General features: G+C 38.9%; 1 protein-coding gene across 1 annotated transcript in view; it reads right to left on the bottom strand.

Moving 5' to 3' along the window:
• Positions 1-171: 171 nt before the first annotated feature.
• The window catches only part of vps50 (VPS50 subunit of EARP/GARPII complex), a 28,657-nt gene continuing 3,955 nt past the window's right edge, over positions 172-24,873 (bottom strand). Inside the window, exons 2-29 of the mRNA XM_087147663.1 lie at positions 24,202-24,282; positions 23,802-23,846; positions 23,276-23,422; positions 22,236-22,289; positions 21,768-21,838; positions 20,182-20,299; positions 19,687-19,722; positions 18,203-18,285; positions 17,052-17,094; positions 15,684-15,782; positions 14,057-14,197; positions 12,904-13,045; positions 10,337-10,425; positions 9,402-9,496; positions 8,972-9,070; positions 8,481-8,751; positions 8,269-8,384; positions 7,552-7,631; positions 7,167-7,285; positions 6,719-6,838; positions 5,696-5,793; positions 4,818-4,914; positions 4,129-4,287; positions 3,463-3,503; positions 2,868-2,948; positions 2,292-2,390; positions 1,730-1,820; positions 172-1,463 (exon numbers count right to left, since the gene is read on the bottom strand). Of these exons, the coding sequence (XP_087003789.1) occupies positions 1,350-1,463; positions 1,730-1,820; positions 2,292-2,390; positions 2,868-2,948; positions 3,463-3,503; positions 4,129-4,287; positions 4,818-4,914; positions 5,696-5,793; positions 6,719-6,838; positions 7,167-7,285; positions 7,552-7,631; positions 8,269-8,384; positions 8,481-8,751; positions 8,972-9,070; positions 9,402-9,496; positions 10,337-10,425; positions 12,904-13,045; positions 14,057-14,197; positions 15,684-15,782; positions 17,052-17,094; positions 18,203-18,285; positions 19,687-19,722; positions 20,182-20,299; positions 21,768-21,838; positions 22,236-22,289; positions 23,276-23,422; positions 23,802-23,846; positions 24,202-24,282 (2,829 nt within the window). The 3' untranslated portion in view covers positions 172-1,349. The remainder of the gene's footprint in view (positions 1,464-1,729; positions 1,821-2,291; positions 2,391-2,867; positions 2,949-3,462; positions 3,504-4,128; positions 4,288-4,817; positions 4,915-5,695; positions 5,794-6,718; positions 6,839-7,166; positions 7,286-7,551; positions 7,632-8,268; positions 8,385-8,480; positions 8,752-8,971; positions 9,071-9,401; positions 9,497-10,336; positions 10,426-12,903; positions 13,046-14,056; positions 14,198-15,683; positions 15,783-17,051; positions 17,095-18,202; positions 18,286-19,686; positions 19,723-20,181; positions 20,300-21,767; positions 21,839-22,235; positions 22,290-23,275; positions 23,423-23,801; positions 23,847-24,201; positions 24,283-24,873) is intronic.

The raw sequence follows: 24,873 nt of genomic DNA, 5'->3' as shown, positions 1-24,873 counted from the left end.
CATATTGCAACAGAATCCTATGGTCAGGAGGATTGATTTCATAGCAAAGGCATGTCCACTTACAACTAAATTGTATCTCTCATAGTAGACATGTCCATCATGTCTCGTGGCATACATCAGTACACAGATGAATACAGTTGTGTGAGCAAATCAAATTAATATGAGAGCATATGATTTTCAAATCCTCTAAAAATGTTTAATTACATATAAAGGAAAGCTTATGGCACAGAAAATATCCAAACAAATTACATCATGAACATGATACAGTCTTATCTTCCATAGTGCTGTGTTTATGCACTATTAAAACAACATATAAAACATTACAAAAGGCCGACTCGTAACTTGTTACCCAAAAGGGCAACAAGTGATTAAATGTTTGGACTGCAAGAGGACTAGTAGAAATATGTACCATTTTTAGACTACAGTGATACTGGTCAGTAGTGCTACAATGAAAACAGAAGTTCACAAGTTCACATGGGATCACAATACCATATCTGTACACATCATGCTAGTAACTTAAATCTACAGTACAAGACCTGTTTATGGGAACTTGTCAGTATAAATGTACATGAAGATGACTTCTGTGATCCAGTCAAATCTGTGTTTTGTACAAAGACTGAATCTGCATCAAACAATACCAGGGTTTCCATATATGTCATTTCTAAGCATAATACTGGTTGAATTGTGCTTCTACATTTGGGATGGCTTTCATGTGTGTGTGTGTGGGGGCAGGAGGGGTCAAAGTGCTCCCTCTCTTTTTTCGGCCATTTTGGCCTGCATCCTTTAACATCCTTTCACTGTCTTCCTCCTTTTTTCATGTATGTTCTGTGTATACAAAAACCTTTTTGTGTGACGTCTACTGTTAAAGTCTCCAATGTTGGAACTCGACACCGTTAAGATGTGGATTCAAGCTGTACTCCATGTAAACACATCCAATACATCAATTGCGCCAGCTACGTCACGTGACCTACATGTATAGTAGCAAACACGGCGTCCACTCAAAGCAAAGTGTGTCACAAGTAACATTTTCCAGAAATAAAGCCGACTGTAAGCACCGTACTCGGACTATTGATGTAGTGGGTGCCATCCCGTAACGTTGCTGTATTCTTTGTTAACAACACTAAAAACACTGGTTGCTATGGGGTTGATACCCACTATAAGTCACGTGATTTAGTGGAAAGTGACATACAAAAAGACTTCTGTGGAAAAATATGCCTGAATCCCCTTCCGCTGCACACATGATGAATTACCACTTTCCCCAAATTTACCAGCACACTTTGACCCCTCTATACCCAAAAGTCAGACATTTCAAACTTGACTTGTACTGCACAATTCTGCCCTTTGACCTTTCACCTTGCCCTTGTTCTCTCCAGTTCTTCAACAACTCCTGTCAATCGTTGGCGTGCTTTCTTGGAGCTGACTGCACAGTTCACAAGGCTGAGAAGTTGCTTAATTGAGTATTCCTAAAAATACAAATTATGCATAATATCTCTATATGAAATGTGACCGCTCCCCATGAAAGACCCCCCAAAACAGCACAAAAACCACACCTTAACCAATTTCAAATTTGTATCAAAGTCTTGACACAAAAACCACACCATAACAAACCATTAACCAATTTCAAATTCGTATCAAAGTCTTGACATATCACAGATATAACATTGAACCATTCAAAATTTTATTCAGTTTGCTGATAATCTTTATCAGAAAAGTAGTATGCATAACTTACCCGATGGTCTTTAATCCACTGTTCCATGTCGGCTTCAGAAAGGTAATATGCTTTAACGTAGGTTTCAACAAACTCCTTGTCAGGAATAGGTCTGAAATAATCCAAATGAAGGATACAGGATTCAATTACACCTACAATTTAAAAGTGTATTTCAGCACAGATGATCTGCATTGATTCACAAGTAAGTTATCTCTATTCAAGACTGGAATTTGAAGCACCAAATACAAAGAAAGACAAATCAAATGCTACTGTGAAATAAAGCCATAGTTGGGACTTGATTTGTGCAAGAGAAGAGTCACATGCCACAATGTTTAGTTGCACCTGGAAAAGGCAAAACAAACTGTTCCTTTTATATGATAAACATACAGGTACTTTTGGACAAGACCAGCCTTTGGTAATTGTATAACATTCTGGACTGGCTTCACTAGGAATATTCTCCATTTTAATACTTGTTTTCTGCAGCAAGGCCTGTCAAATTTTGTTAACCAAACAAAGAACTGGCACTGCAAGTGGTGATGAGTTTTATTGGTGAAACAGTGCCAATTAACACGGCAATACCTACCTAACTTCAGTGAGTTTCTCCAATTTAAGGAGGAACTGTTGGAAGTCCAGCTGCATCAATGCACGTCCCTCATTGCTGCATTTCTTAGCACTGGCAAACCTTGTCAGCAGAAAGACAAGTGAAATTCTTCTCAAAGAACACAGCAACTAGTACAAGCAACACAACACTCAGTCATTTCTAGAACTGATAAAGTTTATTGCCCTGCTGATGTAAGTCAATATGTTTCAGAGAAAGTGTGGCAGACAAAAGCGAATAGAACACAGAAGCCTGAAAGCAATATGGTAGCCTAGCACAGGCTACATCCTTTTGTTTGAATCTCCCTTGATATGTGTGCTTACTAAGACACAACAGCCTTGTTAAGAAGGAAAGAATTATGAAACTGCATTGTCAAACTGTAAAACTACATGTACAAGAAGTGTTTTCAGTGCCACAAGAAACGCCTGACCTTGCCTGTATTGATAGCTGCTTCAACAATACATACACTACGATGAACTTAGATGATCGGGGACTTTACCTAAGCAATCATGGGCACATGTTTGAAAGTCTGTCTCATTATTCATTCAAATATTGCCTCACCCCTCCACAAATGTGCGGTTGGCTAACCGCACGAGATGACCCCACAAGATATTGTAGACTGGAACTGGAATGGAGACACGTCTGTAAAGGGGTAAAAAAGGCCAAGAAATCTGAATACCAAGCAGAAACACATGAACATGCCCTGATGTTATACCCTAGCAAAGATGATCAAATTTCAGTTGTGAGTCACTTGATATATACATTGCATATCAAATACTCTAAACCTGTGGTGAATCCCACAGGATACATCACACTTCAAGCTTGGGACAATATCCCTTTGTTACATTATTTCAACATCAGTAAAATGTGCATGTACTGTGGTATTTAACAATATCGCTGCACTTTTTACAAGGCACATTCATGCTTAACATTGCAGCTTCCATGTTATGAATTTGCTGTTTTGTAGAGTTTAGCAAAATTCCCTTTTTAAAACTTATTAAAAAGTTGACCATAAAACCAGCAGCTATGTAATTCTTTGTTGATTTTGCTAGTGTGGAATAGTTCTGACATGCTGTCATTGACAATGTTTCCCTTACCCTAAAATGAAAGTACATATTGCAAATACAATCAGAAAAAAATCACTGAAAATACTCACTTTCCCACTTCATCTAGTCGTGCACTAAATATCACAAAATCCTGTCAAGAAAAACAAAGCGTGACAGAATTAATATTCAGTGAATTCAGTGATTTAGCTAAAGCACACCTCAGATTGACACCATTCTATTGTCAAGACAAGACAATAAAACTCCAATACATGACCATTATTCAATATCATCAAGCTTTAAGAGTCAAAACAAATGCATTATCACTTGCCTAAATGTTCATGTGAATGAACTGCATTACTTACAGCTGCTTCAATCATGGACTTTACATCACCACTTTGTCCCTCATTATGTTTAGTTGCAACATTTTGAAACACCAATGGTAGAACATGCATAGTATTGCGGAGGACCCAGAACTACATCCTACTTAGGGCAGGTTTCTATGTTTCAAACAACTGGTAAGTTTTTCTTTTTCAAACAGCTTATTTGAAAAACAAGAGAATGCAGTTTTCATACACGACTTCATGTTTTTTTTTTATTTGGACAAGGATCACAAATGCTCCCAAATTGGTGGGTAAAAAGAAAATCAATTTCACAGTCATTTTGTTGCATGATTCACTGGCTGACTTAGACTGCTTCAGTGACACTCAGATGGACCAAAACTAGCTGGATGTACTTTTCACATCACTTACAATAGCAAGGAATGCAATTGGATATACCTGTAGAAGTATATCTACATAGGTGCTGTGCTGTGACATGATTTCTTTGATGTCCCACTTGACTGTAGACATGAGTTGTAGAATTCTCTCAAAGAAAATACAACGGGAGGCTACACCGCGGTAGACAGGACGACGTAACTCACTGGCTACACTCACGGTCTAAAAGAACAAAATCAAGTACTCTTCCAAATATAGCCAAGTACTTGATATATGACAGACAGAAACATGCAGGATCAGTTGAAACGTTGAAGCCAGGAAAAAGCAGTGCATTGGATATGTTATGCTGTATGATTTACCGTCCAAGGAAGCTGCAGATGTGTTTGACATTCTGCCAATTTTGGTATAACTGCACAAAACTGTCATTAGTAATTGAGATTTTGTTTTACGATGCCTAGTGAATGTAAACGAGTTTACTGCAGCCTGCATCAAATACTGATATTCCACAAGATTGGCAAGCCAATCTTTTATAAATATAAGCTAAACCTATAAAGACTTCATCAGCCCAGAGATTAAAGAATCTGTATATTAAAAACAAATGTGGCCCTGGCACTGAGGAATACGTAAAGGGCAATTATTCTACTACTCAATATTTTGATTACGCAAGTCATACTGTCGCTAGGACATGGAAAACACATCAGGCACAAAACACACTTAGGCTTGTTAAGAAAATTAAAGGATGCAAGGAGCACCTGTGAATAAAACTGTTGCAGGAATGGTTTCTTGGATGATGGAATGACAGACTCAAGATGGGGCTGAAGAAGCTGAAACTGTTCTGCTAAGAAAACTCTGTTGATGAAAAAAACAGCAAAAAAAATCAGTGTTTTAATACTAGATAGAATATTATTGAAAAACATTATAGAGTCATACTATTCAACATAAGGAACAGGTTCTGTTGAACAGAAATCTCAAATCTTTCTTGAAGCCCCAGGTTTAAATCATAATTTCTTCATCAAGCGCTGCTGAGTCCTTCCAGTTTAAACCTTAAGAAATTCAAATTAAGTCTATAGTTGATCAAAAAGTCACAGAACAAACTATGGGAACTGTAATAATGTTTGATACCTGACTAATCTTACATGGTTTTTTGTGTATAATATAGGAGAAATCTTAATGTACAGTTTTACATTATAAACACTGCTTTAGTACTTGAAGAAATTAAATTGGCCAAATCACCATCTCCTGACAATGAGATACAAGAAGATCATGTGATCAGATTTGGACCACCTTATTGTACGATGAAAAAAAGTATTGAAACTGAGAAAAACATTTCAACTTTCATTATTGTCAAATTTATCTTAAATTCCACAGAGTGAAAAATGCAAGAATTGGTTGATTTAAACTGAACCAAACCTATCCAATGGCCAAAATCTGAGGGCAATTTATACATTTACATATTTGGGGTTTCTGCCACCAAAGTAAAAGATGAAAAATATCAAACTTTAGCTGTAAGCTTCTAAACTCATCTCAAGTGAGTTCTTTATTGTGCATCTCAAGATGACTTTACAAAAATAACTGCAGTTAAAGTAAGAGATGATGTAATAGACGGATAGTGTTTGAATAGAGTTCTTACAGTGAGTCTGTTCCTACAATCCTCTCTGCTAATCCATGGAGCTGCTCAACACCAGTCAACTCTACAATGGGGGACACATGAGGGAAACCTATCCGTTCCTATAGATACAAATGCAAAACAATTCACAGATTTCATTTTATGGGTGAGAATGTATAGAAAGTAAACTTGGTCTAAAAACCTGAGGAAAAATGTGAAGGAGAAAGTCCCATCGAATCCTAACACAGGTATTTAGTTTTCTGCTTGGTTGTGGTGTTTATTCTTTGTTACTGATGCTCTCATACATTCAACATGGTAAATGCAAGAACAAGAGGATTCCAATCAATGTTACAAGTGGAAATGTAAGTTACGGTGGTGGATTTGAGTCCATCACAAGTCATTCAGTCTTAGGCCAATTCACTAGCTATAATGAGATGTGACCAAAGCATTCCTTTGGCATTGTTCACCCTGTTACTTATGACTGGCCTTGTGAAAGGACTTGTGACTGGCCTTGTGAGGGACTTGTGACTGGACTTGTGAGGGACTTGTGACTGGACTTGTGAAGGGACTTGTGACTGGACTTGTGAAGGGACTTGTGACTGGACTTGTGAGGGACTTGTGACTGGACTTGTGAGGGACTTGTGACTGGACTTGTGAGGGACTTGTGACTGGACTTGTGAAGGGACTTGTGACTGGACTTGTGAAGGGACTTGTGACTGGACTTGTGAAGGGACTTGTGACTGGACTTGTGAAGGGACTTGTGACTGGACTTGTGAAGGGACTTGTGACTGGACTTGTGAAGGGACTTATGACTGGACTTGTGAAGGGACTTGTGACTGGACTTGTGAAAGGACTGGTGACGGACTCAAATACAACACTGGTTACAAGATGTTACACAGGAATGTTTATGATGAATTGAAAACAAGCCTTGACTAGCCTACACTAGACCCTTGATGGAGCAGAGCTGGGGATGTATGCAATCAGTTCACAGCTTGCCTTCTAATGGAAGTATTTCTGCATCATAGGCTGTATGTGTGTTTATCTCACCCTGTTTTCCATGGGGTTTGGCAGCATGCCTGGTGGGGGTTCATGCAGTATCATGTTGTCACTGATACGCTTCAGAGTGGTACGAATCTTGTTACTCAAGCTCAACCCAAATGATTCACTCTGGTAAAAGGACAACATTCACAGATTAAGATTAATTCTCCACTAACAACATTCATAGGAATTGCTGGCAACTCTTGATAAGTAGCTAGATTGCCATGACAATTTGTTTGGCTGGAATTTGAAAACGCCGCTTTCTTGACTTCCAATTTCAAATGTTAAATCACAAAAATCTGGTCAATCAGTTTTTGCCCTCAGCTAAAGATAAACAAATGCACATTTCCAGTTAAAGACCAGCCAATGACTGTGTCGTTACAGGAATCAGTGTTCAACTTCTACCAAGATAAGGTGTTTCACAGTGCACACAGTAGTTGAGTACTTTTAGACTTACCATGTCTGTAGCAAAGAAGGTGTATACAGCAAATAGGTAGTAGTCAAAGAGTTGTGACATGCACAGAACAACATCAAAGGCTATAGGCTTGAGAACTGTCATCATCTGCATGTATTTGCCTGAATAGGAAGAACAGTGTGACAACTTGTAGAGAAACATTCACTAACACAAGACTTGAACTTTAAAGTTTGGAATCCACTAAATCATACTGATTCCTTTTATAGTGAAACTATATCCTAATGAAGCCAACACAGTTTGAAGGTTTTCCACCCATAGTGCATTATATATATTCACATCTCAAAGATAAGGGAAGTCAAACCTACCAACACCCCAAGACCACACATTGTGTACTACCTTCCCTCATAAACTATAAACTGCAGCTTACCAAAGAGTCGTAGAACGTTAAGTGTTGTGTTGGCTAGAATTGGCACAGGACCTTTTGTGACGGATCTCCTCTTCTTAACACTACAGAAAACAAAAAATGTGTAGGAGTCTACAGTTGTAGAATGTTTTATGAAGACAGTCAGAAATGTACAGATACGCAAAGGATGCTACCGCCAACACCAAAGTGCACTTCATGACATGTTCTACATCAAAGGTTTAGCAAGGGCATAATTCATCACATCATCACCATGCAACAGAAAAATATTTTGTTCAACTGAGGACAGCCTTTTTACATTCTATGGTTCTCATATCTTTTTTCAATCAAGGGAGGGGTCGGTCGGTCGAAAAAAAAATAAACTTCCCCAAAAAAATCCATGCTGCTGCCATATAGATGACTAAAGTGCATGACTTGTATAAATACTTGTCACTGGTCTTTTTATATTGAGTACCAGATTGTCTTTGTTTCCAGCTGAGTACAGAGCGATATTCTCATTGGTACAAACACGATACCTTGATGGAGTCAGTGTCAAGACACCGTATGGTGTCTGTGTGTGCAGCAGTATGTACATGGTGCATGCATACGTCAGTTTTTCCTATGGCGCTCCATACATGTAGTAATGCACTGTTCTGTAACATTATGTGGTATTTCATAAGAGGAATGTTGTGCATGTTAATGTAACACACACTTTATGTATTCCATCACCAAGGGGCTACACACCTTTTCATGGGCTTCTCTTCAGTCAATTCATCAATGAAATCTTGTTTGAGTTCATCAGGTACATCACTATCATCTGAGTCCTCATTACCATGGGACTCATCATCAATATCTTCAACCTGAACCAAAAATTGGAAAACTCAATCAAAAAACCTCAGCACTTAAAAGTAAAAATGGACAAAAATGGATTTTATGAAGCTACTTTTATGACTTACCCCATTTGTTCCAATCACTTCTTCCCCTTCTTCCTCATCCATTCGTCGGTCAAATGGACTCCCATGATCCCCAAATCGATTGAAGAAACTATCCTTAGCCTGACTCTGAATGGAAGGACTGGACGGGTTACTGCGGTCAGTGCTTGGAGTCAGGCCTGTCAGCCGGACAAAGCGAAACTCATGCAAATTGGTGATGGTGAAATTGGGCTTGACAGGGCAGAGTTCCCAACCTTCGTTCTCCAGGAACATTTGGAGTTCATCCAGACGAGACCTGCGGGTATCAGATAATTAATACTGTGAAGAACTAACTGCTGAAATGTCTCAAATTAATGCAAATTTAAATACAGTTTGCATGATAATAGTTGCAAAGTAATGTGTACAAGGTATTTGTGGCTAGATAGCTAAAAGAATCCCAAGTCAAAAGAAAAAAGATATGAGCTTTCTAGGATGTCAATGAGGCCCCGCCAATGGGTGCAACATAATTTTTTTACCTGTGGTAGTTCTTGAAGTAGTTTAGACTCTGTTGTCTCACAGAATCATGAAGACTCTCTGATTTACTGCCGCAAAACTCCTCACCAACGCGAATAAGTCTTAAAAGTAAAAGAGCCAACTGAATATCACTCATTTGTTGTATCTCTTCCATAATGGATCTATGTGCTTTTACTTTACACTTGGACCAAAACGTTTTTGATGTGTCAGCAACATTTCAAGAGTAGATGACAAAACTAATTTCCAGCAGGGATCCCTTGTCAAACAAACTCAACACTGATCAAACTTTGAGATAAGCTACAGCAATGGCACTTTCAATCAAGTACTTTTCATTCAGTCGTTCCATGTTGTTTAAGGAATGTTGCCCAATGAAATTTGCTTTTTAATTTCCTGTTTCAACCTCACGCAACAATGGCTGTTTATATATCTTACCTATTAACAAGATCTAAGACATGGATGAAATCATCATATTTGAAATTGGACAAATCAGTTCCAAGGAGAAATATCTTGACCTTTTGCTGTACATCCTGTAAGAAAAATAGCCCAATTCCAGGTCAACAGGAACACAACAGCGTCCATGTACTCTCAAGTATAGGAATTTGGTAGTGTGTTACCATGGATGTGTTACCCTGGATGTGTTACCCTGGATACAAGTCTGTTAGTTCAACTATTGGATTCTTTTAAATCGGAATCAAAATCTTACAGCAAAGAATTTCATAATTTACATGTTAACATCAATCTAGACGTGTGGTTTGGAAACAAATCTGTGGCACTGAGGGAAGCAACAAGTCATCTATTGCAAAATGGAACAAAGTAGGTTATGGAAAGAGAAGCATAAAGATTAAAAATAACAATGGCGACCATGCCAAAACAGTCTGGTGAAAATGGATGGTGTCATGCGTTGCTGCATATTTGAATGCAGAAAACTGACTATTGGCTGGACAATACATTTGTCAAATTCACAATCCTTGTGTTTGCATATTTGTACATGTGAATTCTTCCTGCTTGCCTGCCAAAACAACAGGCCAGTAGGATCCCAAGAAGGTTTATCATTCTTCAGGTTTGCACAGGTGGGAATGAAAGGCAGTAAATAATTCAAGTGGTCCATGCCCAGCTAACTTTTCTAAGCATTCCTCAGTTCTCCAATGTCAATAGAATTTTTCACACATTATACAGGACTTGGATTTTCAAAACAGACAAAATAAACATGCTTTAAAAAAAATTGAAAAAAAAGAAAGAAAGGTGTTTAATTAACCTTCAGTGGGAGCCAAAATTCAGACTACTTGTCTATGATAACAGCGTGTTTGCTTGATATGAGATGTCATGAGATTACATCATAATCCACAGGGTAGTAGCAGGTATCTTACCTGCCAGATTCTAGTCAGACCATGTCCTAATTTAGTCTTGATGTAACGACGATTGAATGAAGCCTCCATATCAGTCCCAACAGCTTCCTCTAAAGCCAGGATATTAGAAAGTACCAAAACAGCTCAGCAAGAGAGGTGTGAATGTTTCATCTCTTTGGCATGAAGTTTTCTTCACTAACAATACTGTGCACTTAAGTACCAGCATCCAGGAATATTTCGAAGAAATAGCAAACCAACTCAGCCCTCCCTGCATGAGCTCATAATCATAACACTGTTGCAACCACATAATAATAATAGTCAGTTCTTACATAGCACATATTACGGAATGTTGCTATGCACTAATTATCATTATCTTTGCCGTGCTCATTGGGCTCACATCATCTGAACATTTCTGAAACCATCTGAGCTCCCTGGGGAGGTTACTAGCCTGATGCTGCCATATTAGGCACACATGGCTAAATATAACCAAAGCTACCCTCACTGGTACCCATTTTACTCCTGGGTGGAGAGAGGCACATGGGGGTAAAGTGACTTGCCCAAGATCACAACATGTTGCAGCAAGCTGGATTCGAACCCCAACCCTATGATCAGATGCTACAAACCCTAACCATTAGGCCACATGCTCCTGTATAAAGTTGTAACGAGTTGTTCACTGTTGGATTGTGCTGTCAACATCTGTGAGACAGTGCTATATTCAGTTTCTAGAGTACTAAGTCGCCACACTAAGTGAAGCCTCCTGGGTGTATTATTCATGTTTGTTCACAAAACTGTGCAAAATTTTGTTTGGCTTTAGTAAGGCTATTTGCATATCCACTTCTGTATTACAGAAAGATGCATCCACAAGCTGCCATGCCAGAAACCTTAACATAAAATCAGTAAATCAGTACTTAATGTTGCTAGGTGTAAAGCAATGCAAACACATGAACATGCTTGTATGTGCCGTAGATGAATTCTGTTTATGTTTTGTACTGAGTAATAATACTGACAGACAATGCCCTGCTGTGTTGTTGCATATGTTGTTGCATATGTTGTTGCGTATGTTGTCGCATATTTCGTTGCATATGTTGTACTGCGTGTTGCATTTAGAGTGCATCACTCAGAATTTGTTCCATCTTACTTCGCAAAAGTCCTGCTCTTTGGACAGCGGCATGGTTTCTCTGAAATGACATGAAGAGTTACTGCTCTAGTCATCTCATACAGATCTATTGTTTTGTACACTCAACAGTGTGCTCATTCAAGTTCCAACTCATGAGGAGTTACTGCACCAGTCATCTCATACAGATCTATTATTTTGCACACTCAACAGTGTGCTCATTCAAGTTCCAACTCATGAGGAGTTACTGCTCTAGTCATCTCATACAGATCTATTGTTTTGTACACTCAACAGTGTGCTCATTCAAGTTCCAACTCATGGGGAGTTACTGCTCTAGTCATCTCATACAGATCTATTGTTTTGTACACTCAACAGTGTGCTCATTCAAGTTCCAACTCATGAGGAGTTACTGCTCTAGTCATCTCATACAGATCTATTGTTTTGTACACTCAACAGTGTGCTCATTCAAGTTCCAACTCATGGGGAGTTACTGCTCTAGTCATCTCATACAGATCTACTGTTTTGCACACTCAACAGTGTGCTCATTCAAGTTCCAACTCATGAGGAGTTACTGCTCTAGTCATCTCATACAGATCTACTGTTTTGCACACTCAACAGTGTGCTCATTCAAGTTCCAACTCATGAGGAGTTACTGCTCTAGTCATCTCATACAGATCTATTGTTTTGTACACTCAACAGTGTGCTCATTCAAGTTCCAACTCATGAGGAGTTACTGCTCTAGTCATCTCATACAGATCTATTGTTTTGTACACTCAACAGTGTGCTCATTCAAGTTCCAACTCATGAGGAGTTACTGCTCTAGTCATCTCATACAGATCTATTGTTTTGTACACTCAACAGTGTGCTCATTCAAGTTCCAACTCATGGGGAGTTACTGCTCTAGTCATCTCATACAGATCTATTGTTTTGTACACTCAACAGTGTGCTCATTCAAGTTCCAACTCATGGGGAGTTACTGCTCTAGTCATCTCATACAGATCTATTATTTTGCACACTCAACAGTGTGCTCATTCAAGTTCCAACTCATGAGGAGTTACTGCTCTAGTCATCTCATACAGATCTATTGTTTTGTACACTCAACAGTGTGCTCATTCAAGTTCCAACTCATGAGGAGTTACTGCTCTAGTCATCTCATACAGATCTATTGTTTTGTACACTCAACAGTGTGCTCATTCAAGTTCCAACTCATGGGGAGTTACTGCTCTAGTCATCTCATACAGATCTATTGTTTTGTACACTCAACAGTGTGCTCATTCAAGTTCCAACTCATGAGGAGTTACTGCTCTAGTCATCTCATACAGATCTACTGTTTTGTACACTCAACAGTGTGCTCATTCAAGTTCCAACTCCTCACATCCACAGCATTATCAGACTGTTTGTTCAGTGTACATGTATATGGCTACAATCTGTGATGTAAATATTAGAATTCTTCATTCTGAGACGTCCGTCATACCTATTTGCTCCTTTGCTATTGGGCTGATTGGATCCTCATTTGCTTCATGCCACTCGATTGTCTTGTAGTAACTTTTCATCACTTCCCATAATGCCTTGCAGAGGTCCACCAAGCATGGAATGTAGGTGTCTGTAGTGACATGCTGTTAAACAAGAAAAAAAAAAGATTAGAGTTTTGAAACCATGTGTGCTGAAGTTTACTAAGAGAAGGGTTTCCATGCCCCTATCCCTGCCAGCTGTAACAAGGTGTCATAGTTACACAGACTGTAGTCAGCAATCACATACTGCAGTAAGCTAAGCTAACACAATTATGCATCTCCATTGGCTCTTTCAGTGGTTGGTGTTGAGGGAGTTTTGAGGCGGTTTGGTTTTCAGACAGTTGACCTCTTGGATCTTGTTAACCACTTACTGCCGGGTGGTTTGAAAAATGCAGTGCACATAATCGGGACATTTTCAAGATTTCCAGTTTTCAAAATTCTTCAAAAATTTATCATTTGAATTAATGGACGTTTACACCCACACGAATGACTGTCTGGTGGCTACTCTAATCTGACAGACAAAATCTATTGACGCCCGAGTATTCTAGCCAGGCCTGCAGCCTTGTAAAATGAGCACCAATTGTGCGGTGTTATGTAACTTTCTTTTGTTCACGAACCTAGCACAGTGTGCTGCTGACCTCTTTTCAATAGGGGCCAGATTAGCGTGCAGCGGTACTGTGTGGCTCATCACTGCAGTGGTGGAGCACTTTTGTCCCTGGTGGTAATCCTCAAAACCAAGGTATACTGTTTCAAAACAAGGCTGGATTATCTCCACTACTGAGAGTGAAAAAATGTAGGTGATTCCCAGCAACCTGGTCCTTTGTTATGAGTACAGTCTTTTGTTGCAAGGCCCAGTTTCTTTTGTCTGATTTTGGAGACCCCTGCCACGAGTATAAAGCATGTGTGTCTGAAACCAGAATCCCCGGCGGCGAGTGGTAAATGCTTTTCACAGTTTTTTTTGACAATGACAAATAGTATGCTGTAGTGTTTGACATCATTTCTACCCCTCCCCAACTACAAAGCATATTGCCACTTTGTATTTTCTTGGCCGATTCAGAGCTTTCTGACTGTCACATCTGTGCCAAACCAAAACAAGAGCAAAGATAACAAACATACACTACAGAGGTCTTTGTACTGCATCTTCTGGAAGTTGGTATCTTCTGACCCACTCATGAGCTCTACGTAGCCCACAACGATGGTGAAAGCAGAGTTATGAATTGCACTGGTGAAGTGCATGTGTAACTGATCCATGGCTGTCTGCAAATAAATAAGAAAGAAGTCAAGTTGAAAATCTGGTTTTCTTAATTTACATTTCTCATTTCTGTAATTGTGAAACTCAAACTTAAAGGCACCAGGAAGTTTTCTTAGAATCACTTTTTGTGTACATGTATCTCTGTACTCTTTTGCCATATGTGAAGACTGTTTGACATCTTGTTTGAGTTTCTTGAACTGAACGGTGCACTTTTCAAACATTAAAACTTGACCAAGCATTTCTGGACAAGTTAGGGCGCTTTTACTTTGATGTAAATCCAGGAAGGCATGGTTCAGGTTGCAAGGTTTCATGTTAAAATTGTGAATCCCAAATTTGCTATCTGGGAACATTTCTGTGAAAAGGATTTTTGCTGGGGTTTCATGTTAAAATTGTGAATCCCAAATTTGCTATCTGGGAACATTTCTGTGAAAAGGATTTTTGCTGGATTATTGCTTATACTTACACAGCAATAAATTGCCAAAGAAAATAAAATCTGCCATAGCAGTGGTTAAAAAAATCTGGCAAATATTCTGTGCACAAATCAATGCAACATTGAAATTCGGTGCCTTGGATGACACCATAGTTCTGCTCATAAATATGCAAATAACATTAGCATATTAACCAAAAAGCATCAAAATATGGATTCAAAATTTCAAAACAAAAATTTAAAATCAAGTTAATTGAAACCCAAAGATGCAATTTCAAGGGTTTTTAGTAAAATTTATAAAAATATTTCTATTTCCTGGTTCCTTTACATGTTCACAAAGACCTCTCAAAATGTTGGAGGCACAAAAATTTCAGCATATTGAGTGAATGGTTACAAAAAAATTCTGCATCACTTTGGCAGATAAACTGCATTTAATCTTAGAATATTTCTCTTATTTTATTCGGGATTAGTATTTTCTGGGAAAGTCAATGGATTTCAAATGCTTTACTGTTAGTGTACATGTAATCTGTACACATGTTAAGCATGACAGCCATCTTCCCGGTCAGTGTTTTTGTTCCACAGGGATATGCATGAGTAGACCCTTTGTGCATATCCCCCATAACAAAAGCACTGATTGGCCAGATGGCTGCTGTGCATAACCTCTATAGGCATGCACTGTGTGTCTGTACATGTACTTACATTTTTGTACTTGTACATGTAATACATTGAAATGTTTGAATTTATTACTTTAGGAATTTAAAACTTTCTATATTTCAAACTTTCTCCATTCAATAATCATTAAAAGACACTTCAAGCCAATAATCCTACATAAGGTTTTGGTATTGATGAAAACAAAGCAAAAACAGACAGTAATGACATGCTATTATGCATATACCTGTGATCAACAACTTAATTATAATGTGAAAAGCGGAGGCACAGATGGCTGGCAAGATGAATAGAAATTGGTATTACATAGACTCACATTTGCTTTGCAGCTTGCTAAAAAGAACTGACCAAAACACAAACTAAGTGTTTACTAATAGTCTGTGAGTTCCCCCAATTACCTGTGTCTTGCCCAAGAGTGTGTAGGCTGTTTGAACTTTCTCATAGTGTTTGACATCAAAGTTCATACAGGTCTTGGCTAAGGCTTGGTCAAGTTGCTCCTGTTGGTGTACAAAGAGGTTGCCTTGATTAATGAATGAGTCATCTTTTTACAAAAGGAAACCAGCAACCAGACACGTCCTACCTGGGATTTAGATAAACCCATTTGTCCTAATACTTATCAACTCTGATTTTCCCTTGATATACTGGGGTACACAGGCCGTCTAGTCAAGTATACAATGTTAATGCTATTCCATGTTGACAATATTCATTTAAATGCAAGTGCATTATCGAGTCAGCTAACACTGACGACAATAAAGCTTAACTCTTGACACCTGTCATTGCAACATGTACAGTTGGCACATTTGCAGGTACCTTATTGAAACTGGTACTCTAACTCAACGTTAATGAGGCTGCACCCAGAATGGGCTAGCAGTGTGATTATGTTGACTTTGAGTTAGTGGAATAACACATTAAAAAGGCTGTCATTTTCAGATGTCCAGAGGTGATCTTAATCCTGCATTTCAATGCCGTTTAAAAGATCCTCAAGACTCTTCTCAACCCCAAAACAATAGGAACCAGGAAAAATGACAGACTATTGCGTCATTCTTCATGATGTCTGATTGAGAACTATTAGATTCAACTTTTAAATTGATGCCTTACTGCACTGAGTAATTAGGAAAAGAATACTGGCCAGTTGATAGAATGTTTGCTGGAAGCAGTAAATACCATTCAAGCAATATACGTACATGTACATGTATGTATCACAGGTATTCTGGGTTTAATTGTTTATTATAGATTGCTCTGTTTCTATTGTGTTTATTGTATTTTGTATCTGCACCTTGGAGCATTTTTACAGATTTGGCACTTTATCTAAATGCATTGTTATTATTGTTATACTGGTACCATGTGATTGTTCTATATTTGCCCAGGTTCACTCAAAAAACCCTTCATCTATCACTGGTCAATATGTGCAAGTCACTTTTCTCTGCACTGTCTCCCTCTACCCAGAAGTGTAAGTAGGTACCTATGAGGATAGAGAAGATTGGTGTGTTTGGTAAGCCACTTGAACCTGAAATGTCAGCATTGAGCTGGTAACCTAACCAGGGAGCAGAGATGATTTTAGCGACGTTTATAGGCTCAGTCAGCAGGGGGTAATAATGATGTACATGTACCAAGAAGTATCGTGAGCAACAGAAACGGTGGATGAATAATCTCCTTTGTTAGTATTAACCTATGCTCAAAATATATCCCGAGTACCAGGCAAAATCACCTAGTGATTGACAAATGGTAGTTCAGCTCATTAATTGTAGCCCAAGTTGTTCTCTTACCTCGATCATTTCTAATGTATCCTGAAGCTTGGAACTCAGCTCACTGTGACACAGAAGACAAACAGATATCAGGTAATCTTTGCGATATTAATTCAATGGCAACTACATGTATTATAATGCATTCACATTTCATAAAATCTTTTTGCTCTTCATCAATATAATTTTGAAGCACCTTGTTACTCAATGGCATCTCAGATAGTGGGACTACAATATCCTGCTTGCAAGTTCACATCTTAATCACTTGACCACTTGCCAGAGTCAACTGACCACAGGATGCAAAGCAAGAGGGAAAGGGACAAACTGTGAATTATTTCCTCAATCACTTGACCACTTGCCAGAGTCAACTGACCACAGGATGCAAAGCAAGAGGGAAAGGGACAAACTGTGAATTATTTCCTCAATCACTTGACCACTTGCCAGAGTCAACTGACCACAGGATGCAAAGCAAGAGGGAAAGGGACAGACTGGGAATTATTTCCTCAATCACTTGACCACTTGCCAGAGTCAACTGACCACAGGATGCAAAGCAAGAGGGAAAGGGACGACTGCGAATTATTTCCTCAATCACTTGACCACTTGCCAGAGTCAACTGACCACAGGATACAAAGCAAGAGGGAAAGGGACAGACTGTGAATTATTTCCTCAATCACTTGACCACTTGCCAGAGTCAACTGACCACAAGATGCAAAGCAAGAGGGAAAGGGACAGACTGTGAATTATTTCCTCAATCACTTGACCACTTGCCAGAGTCAACTGACCACAAGATGCAAAGCAAGAGGGAAAGGGACAGACTGTGAATTATTTCCTCAATCACTTGACCACTTGCCAGAGTCAACTGACCACAGTATGCAAAGCAAGAGGGAAAGGGACAGACTGTGAATTATTACCTCATAGTACACATTCTTTGACTTCAGTGAAGAGCCAAACCCAATGCTGAAATTTACAGTTATTTCAGGGAAATGGAACCATCTGCACACAGCCCAATTAGTTCATGACTATATCGGCCTTTGTTTCATATGAAGGACAAGGATCTTCATGCATATGTAGGATAATTGGGTCACTGGCTATGTCTTGTGTACACAGGTAGCAAAAAAAAAAAAAAAGAGAGAAAAAAAGAAAGAAACAAAATTTACGGCAAAACAGAAGATTACCTGATACATTTGTAATGCCTAAATGTACTGGCAGCCTTCTGACATTCCAAGCAGAGTTGAATGGCTCCTGGGTAATCTTCCTCCTACAAAATGAACCTCAATGTTAGGGTAAGGCAGGAAGTGCAACAGGGTTGTTAAGGTTGACAATCACAGTCTACATATGCCTCTCATTGTGACAGCCACTTTAAAAGTGATCCTAAACCAGATCGGAAGTCAAGACAATACATCCATACATCGAATTCCCTTCATCTCCTTTGTGGCTGGTCCATAAAAGGGTTTTATATTTGCTATAATTCACATCACGTCTGGTATTCCAGTGGAGCATTGCTGTAAAAAAAACACAGCTATATTAAACATTAAACATTTGGGTATACTCGGTACCCTCCTTGGTTTCCATTATTCTCTACGTTTTTACCGAACATTACAGATTTGCTTTAAATGAAACTTATTAAGGATTGATGATAATAACTTAAAAGTGGAGGAAAATTGTACTAATAAAGAAAGCGAGGTCAAGAGTTGATGTACTCCATATCATTCATGAGTATTGTGCACATTAACAGTGTGTGTGTCTATAGGTAGCCATATAGACCAGCTGCCTAGCACGCGTCAGCAACACTGGTGATTCAGATAGGGAAAAAGTGATAATCACTACAAAGCCAGGGTTTAACCTACAGAACCCCCATCAAAACAGAAAATAAATATGCACATAGACCCTGGCATTCGTTACCTAACTTGTAGAAATCTTTAACCTTCCTATGCTGAAGTCACTCTTTGGATCACTTAGTAAACACCTCAAAGAAGCACAGCTGTGTTGTGTTGTGCACTGCACCAACTGTCCCTCACAGGAATATCAGATTGCACTTTTGTGCTGCCCAACAACTGTGCTTCACTGTTTCATGTGCATAAATGTGCAGTAAACCAAATGCAGTGAAGAGGACTGCACAAAAGACCCTGGGTCATTTTGTGCTGGCAATCTACTGTGTACACACTGAACCTGTGCATGTTTGAGTTCCATATAGAAACTACATGCTCACCAGTGACTGTGGGCATTTGTGCACATTTGTGTTGTAAAACCGTAGGAGGTTAATAAACATCTTGCTGGTTTCAATCTTTTTAAAAAATGCTTGCCTGAAATTTTATTGGCAACTTTGGACATACAAAGTGCGCCTGCAGTACTAATGTATTAAAATGGTTCCCAGCCCAGCCCATTTATTGAAGTGCCATTTTACCAGTAAGAACCAGTGTAACCACACTGCATGGGGCACGTGAGTACACAATGAAAACGTGATTTCAGTTCCACAATTCTATCTTCGAGGACTACCTGAGAGGTAAAATGCAAAAAGACATGAACATACATTTAGCAAAATGAGGCAATTTTACAATTTCAATTTTAAATTTTGTCATTTCTTAGTTTCATTTGCACCATTGTAAAGGAAATATGGCCTGACTGTAGTAGGTCCTTCTTGAGCTGTCAAAGGACTCACCTCTAACATTTCCCGTAACCTAACATCTGTTTGTTGCTGTTGAGGAGAAAACATAGGAAAAGAAAACAGATATGAAAAAAACACAATAGTTACATTCACATTAGGTGATATTTCACTTTTTTCCTTACAAGAAACTAAAATGTAACCTACAACGACTGTTTAAATATGACCTGATATAAATCTTTATATTTCAAAATCTCAGACACTCTATGTGGGTATCAGATATTTATGAAGTGACTAGTAGGATCACTAAGTTGTTTCCTGCTGCCCTTTTACTTGCTTGCATTTGATTATCATTAACATTAAATACATGTCTACATGTACATGGTCATGATTATGATTGCTTGGATACGATGCTATCATTGGACTTAATCTATGTAATACGGCACTGAGAAAGCCAAAATGGTTTCAGAAATAAGATGTGGTCATATTGAAGCTAAAGCTCATTATAATAACTATTTGATATCAATATCAATCAGGGATCTGGATACAGACCAGTGTTTTGATTGTGTGTAAGCTCTTCATCAAGCTAAGGAGTTGTTGTCTTCTCCTGAAGTTGGCAAGAATACTCAAGCTAGCCACCGTGAAACCTTGTTTAGCCATGGCCAGTTGTCTATGCAAGAACACAAAATGTCCACTTTCTTTTCACTTTTTAAGGTATTTGTCACAAAATAAAAACTAGTCTTGTATTTGGTGATATTCAACTTCTGGTTCGTTGACATGGCATTATTTGGATGCCTCACATAAGAAAATATTATGTGCCATCATTTGTGCAAAATAACACCTGCATGTACGATGTGCATGAAAGACAAAGCTACAGGTAAATGAACATGTCACACGTAAATGATCATGTCATAGGTAAATGAACATGTCACAGGTAAATGATCATGCCACAGGTAAATGAACATGTCACAGGTAAATGATCATGCCACAGGTAAATGAACATGTCACAGGTAAATGATCATGCCACAGGTAAATGATCATGCCACAGGTAAATGAACATGTCACAGGTAAATGATCATGCCACAGGTAAATGAACATGCCACAGGTAAATGAACATGTCACAGGGAAATGAACATGTCACAGGGAAATGAACATGTCACAGGTAAATGAACATGCCACAGGTAAATGATCATGCCACAGGTAAATGAACATGCCACAGGTAAATGATCATGCCACAGGTAAATGAACATGCCACAGGTAAATGAACATGTCACAGGGAAATGAACATGTCACAGGGAAATGAACATGTCACAGGTAAATGAACATGTCACTGGGAAATGAACATGTCACAGGGAAATGAACATGTCACAGGGAAATGAACATGTCACAGGTAAATGAACATGTCACAGGGAAATGAACATGTCACAGGGAAATGAACATGTCACAGGGAAATGAACATGTCACAGGGAAATGATCATGCCACAGGTAAATGAACATGCCACAGGTAAATGAACATGTCACAGGGAAATGAACATGTCACAGGGAAATGAACATGTCACAGGTAAATGAACATGCCACAGGTAAATGATCATGCCACAGGTAAATGAACATGTCACAGGTAAATGATCATGCCACAGGTAAATGAACATGCCACAGGTAAATGAACATGTCACAGGGAAATGAACATGTCACAGGGAAATGAACATGTCACAGGTAAATGAACATGTCACTGGGAAATGAACCTGTCATGGGGAAATGAACATGTCACAGGGAAATGAACATGTCACAGGTAAATGAACATGTCACAGGGAAATGAACATGTCACAGGGAAATGAACATGTCACAGGGAAATGAACATGTCACAGGTAAATGATCATGTCACAGGGTTACCACTTAAAAATGGATGGGAAACAACTGGTCAAATTAAAAGCAAAACAAAAACATGTTTTAATTTGCTATAGGGTGCCCTTTTTAGGGGATTCCATCCATCCACAAACGTTCCACTTTTAGCCTTTTACTCAATCACTTGTGGAAACGTCTTCTGCTTGTTAGAACATATTGCATCTACGGTAACCCCAGATGTTTAATATTTGTGCAGAGAATCAATACACACTGAAAAAATGACAGGTTGTGGATACCTTCTTCCATTAGTACAGATGATGTTGGCTGTCTGTAAGCTGGCTTGTAGATCAGTCACTCGTTGTAGTTCCTACAACACAAACAGTTCAGATTTTGATATTGCATTCACTTAATATTAAAGAAAAGCTGGGTCTATTACAATTGGCAGTACTAGCAGTAAAGGGTTACCATCATGTAACAAAGTGGTCGAACTTGAACAACAGTACAGCAGCTAATTAGAGGTGATTTCCATGTATTATACATTGTGCATGATTACAATGTGGGTTTGATTAAAGTGACATTGACAGGATCAGGGGCAAAGAATATACCATGAAATCAATGGAACTGGTGACTTCAATGTCTTTAATACATGCATGTTATGTCCTTGCTTTACTTTGTTAATAAATGTTCAGAAAACTGAAGAAAACAGAATAAATAAGTCAGAAGATGGAAATTCAGTTTTAGAAAACAATGAGACTAGTTCCTACCCTGCTATATGATGACTGATTCTCAAGCACGACATCAGACACCTTCTTTGAAACCTGAGGAGTAGAAAATATGGTCAAATTCTTCATTGACTACTCTCAATGAGCACTTACATCTACTAGGACTAGCAGTGAATCCATGAAATCAAGCAATGCATGTCCAACAGGAGTGGATTTCTGCAGCTCTGACTAGAGGATTGTTTTCCTGATCACCCATGTACACATACATGTACATATACATGTACATATACATGTATGTCAGGCAAAATCAATGACCCATGTCATCTGTCCCCATGTTGTCTCTGTCTCGCATTCATTACAACAGTCTTATTTTATGTGGTAATTATCTTGGTGTTCCATTTAAACAAATCCCTTTTAAATCCAACAAATATGCATTTTAAGTTTGCTTTTGTTAGATCAGGGAGGGTGTCCACAGAAAACCTACACACAGCCATACAGCATGGTTAAATGTTTAATTTTGGAGAAAATACAGTTGTTCAACAGCTTTACCACCAACATCATTTGAGATGAATGTTAATGAAGCTTAACCCTCCTTTGGTTTCACAGCACAAATGTGCACAAATGCCCACAGTCACTTGCATGTATTTTCTATATGGAACACAAACATGCACAGGTTCAGTGTGTACACAGTAGATTGCCAGCACAAAATGACCCAGGGTCTTTTGTGCAGTCCTCTTCACTGCATTTGGTTTACTGCACAGTTATGCACATGAAACAGTGAAGCACAGTTGTTGGGCAGCACAAAAGTGCAATCTGATATTCCTGTGAGGGACAGTTAGTGCAGTGCACAACATGACACAGCTGTGCTTCCTTGAGGTGTTTACTAAGTGATCCAAAGAGTGACTTCAGCATAGGAGGGTTAAGCTAGTAAACCTTACAGACTTTGTGGTCTTTGGACCAAGAGGGCTGATAAATAAGAATTCTGAAAAGTATAGAATCTACACTGAAGATACAGGACAGGTTTTAAGTTGAAGGACAAAAAACCCTGAGTTTAAAATGTCTGAGAAGTGTGAGAACTGTACCGCCTGACGCTGTCTCCTGAGTCGGTCTCTATCAGCAGTTAGTTTGCTCAATTCAATCTTTTCCAACTCTGGCACCTTGAGGAGTTCAAACTCACTACCATCAAAGTCTTCATCATTAAAGTACTCCTTCTCAATGCTATCAATAATCTGTAGTCATGGAGCAAAGGTCATAAGGTTAACTCAAAGTGAATGTTGGAATTCAAAATAATAAATGTTTAGTGTTCAATGGAATCTGTTATTCTAAGAGGCAAAATACAATAGAAAATCTCATCAGTCATCTTATGATCTTATTCTCCCAACAGCACTTATAAACATTCTTGAATACTGGCAAATTGTCAGTTTTGCACACGACCGTTCTCACTGACACAAATGAAATCCAACTTTCCCGTATACGTCATATTTTAGTCACTGAACATTACTACAGCATGATGACGATAAGTGTCTGAGTTGCCCTGATGGGACTTCAAATGAAGCACTTGAATAAAAGGATCTACTTAGTTTGAAAGCACAATGCCAGTAAGTTCACCTCTGCTTCAGCAGCAGGATCATTGGCAAACTCTCTCTGTTCACTCTGTGTACAAGAAAACATGGAAGAAAAGGTAACAGTGGTTTATTTTGAAGTTCAGAAGTTACATGGAAGATTCATAGTCAATTTATATACCCAACATTATTTTTGTACATTTTAGGCACATTCTTTGATTCTTTAATTGATTGCAAACTTCAAAATGCATGTAAATTGAGATACATGTACACTGTACATTATTCTGAATTTTAAATACCGTAGGTCTTTGCACTCAAAATTGATCGGTACTGGGTACATGTACATGTATGTTACATAATGTATTTGACACTCACTAGGATTTTCACCTTGCAATTTACACCAAGTGCTAGTGGAAAGTATATTCAAAGAATTCAAGGCATTGTACCTTATAACGAATGGGTTCCACAGGACTAGGTGTTCTGGCCACTTCATCAGTTGGACTTTTGTCATCTTTATTACCACTGCCCTGAAATGACACCAGACAGAACAGGAAGGGTCAGGTGTGCTACCATGAGCATCATATGTGTGAATAAGCCAGCCCATCTTGGTATTCCAACAGCGCATTCCCACTACAAGGCTATGTGGATGAGCAACAGCCTGTCCCATCAGCACAGCCATACACTGACTCTCACATGCACTACGAGGCTATGTGGATGAGCAACAGCCTGTCCCGTCAGCACAGCCATACACTGACTCTCACATGCACTACGAGGCTATGTGGATGAACAACAGCCTGTCCCATCAGCACAGCCATACACTGACTCTCACATGCACTACGAGGCTATGTGGATGAGCAACAGCCTGTCCCGTCAGCACAGCCATACACTGACTCTCACATGCACTACGAGGCTATGTGGATGAGCAACAGCCTGTCCCGTCAGCACAGCCATACACTGACTCTCACATGCACTTTGTTTCTGAAAGACATTGGCTTGTTTGAAATGCTGGACTGACTCATTTATAAAGCACATGTGCAAGTATATCCACCATTAGTGTACGTGCCCAGACTAGTGCTAAAAGGAAACATCTCATCAGCAAAGAAGAGATCTACTAGTAT

The sequence above is a fragment of the Acanthaster planci genome, linkage group LG17, assembly GCF_054643075.1.
Source record: "Acanthaster planci isolate LZ-2023a linkage group LG17, COTS_SCS, whole genome shotgun sequence".
NCBI classification, from domain to species: Eukaryota; Metazoa; Echinodermata; class Asteroidea; order Valvatida; family Acanthasteridae; genus Acanthaster; species Acanthaster planci.
The sequence above is the reverse complement of the archived record's forward strand: the minus strand, read 5'-3'. Positions and strand labels throughout refer to the sequence as shown.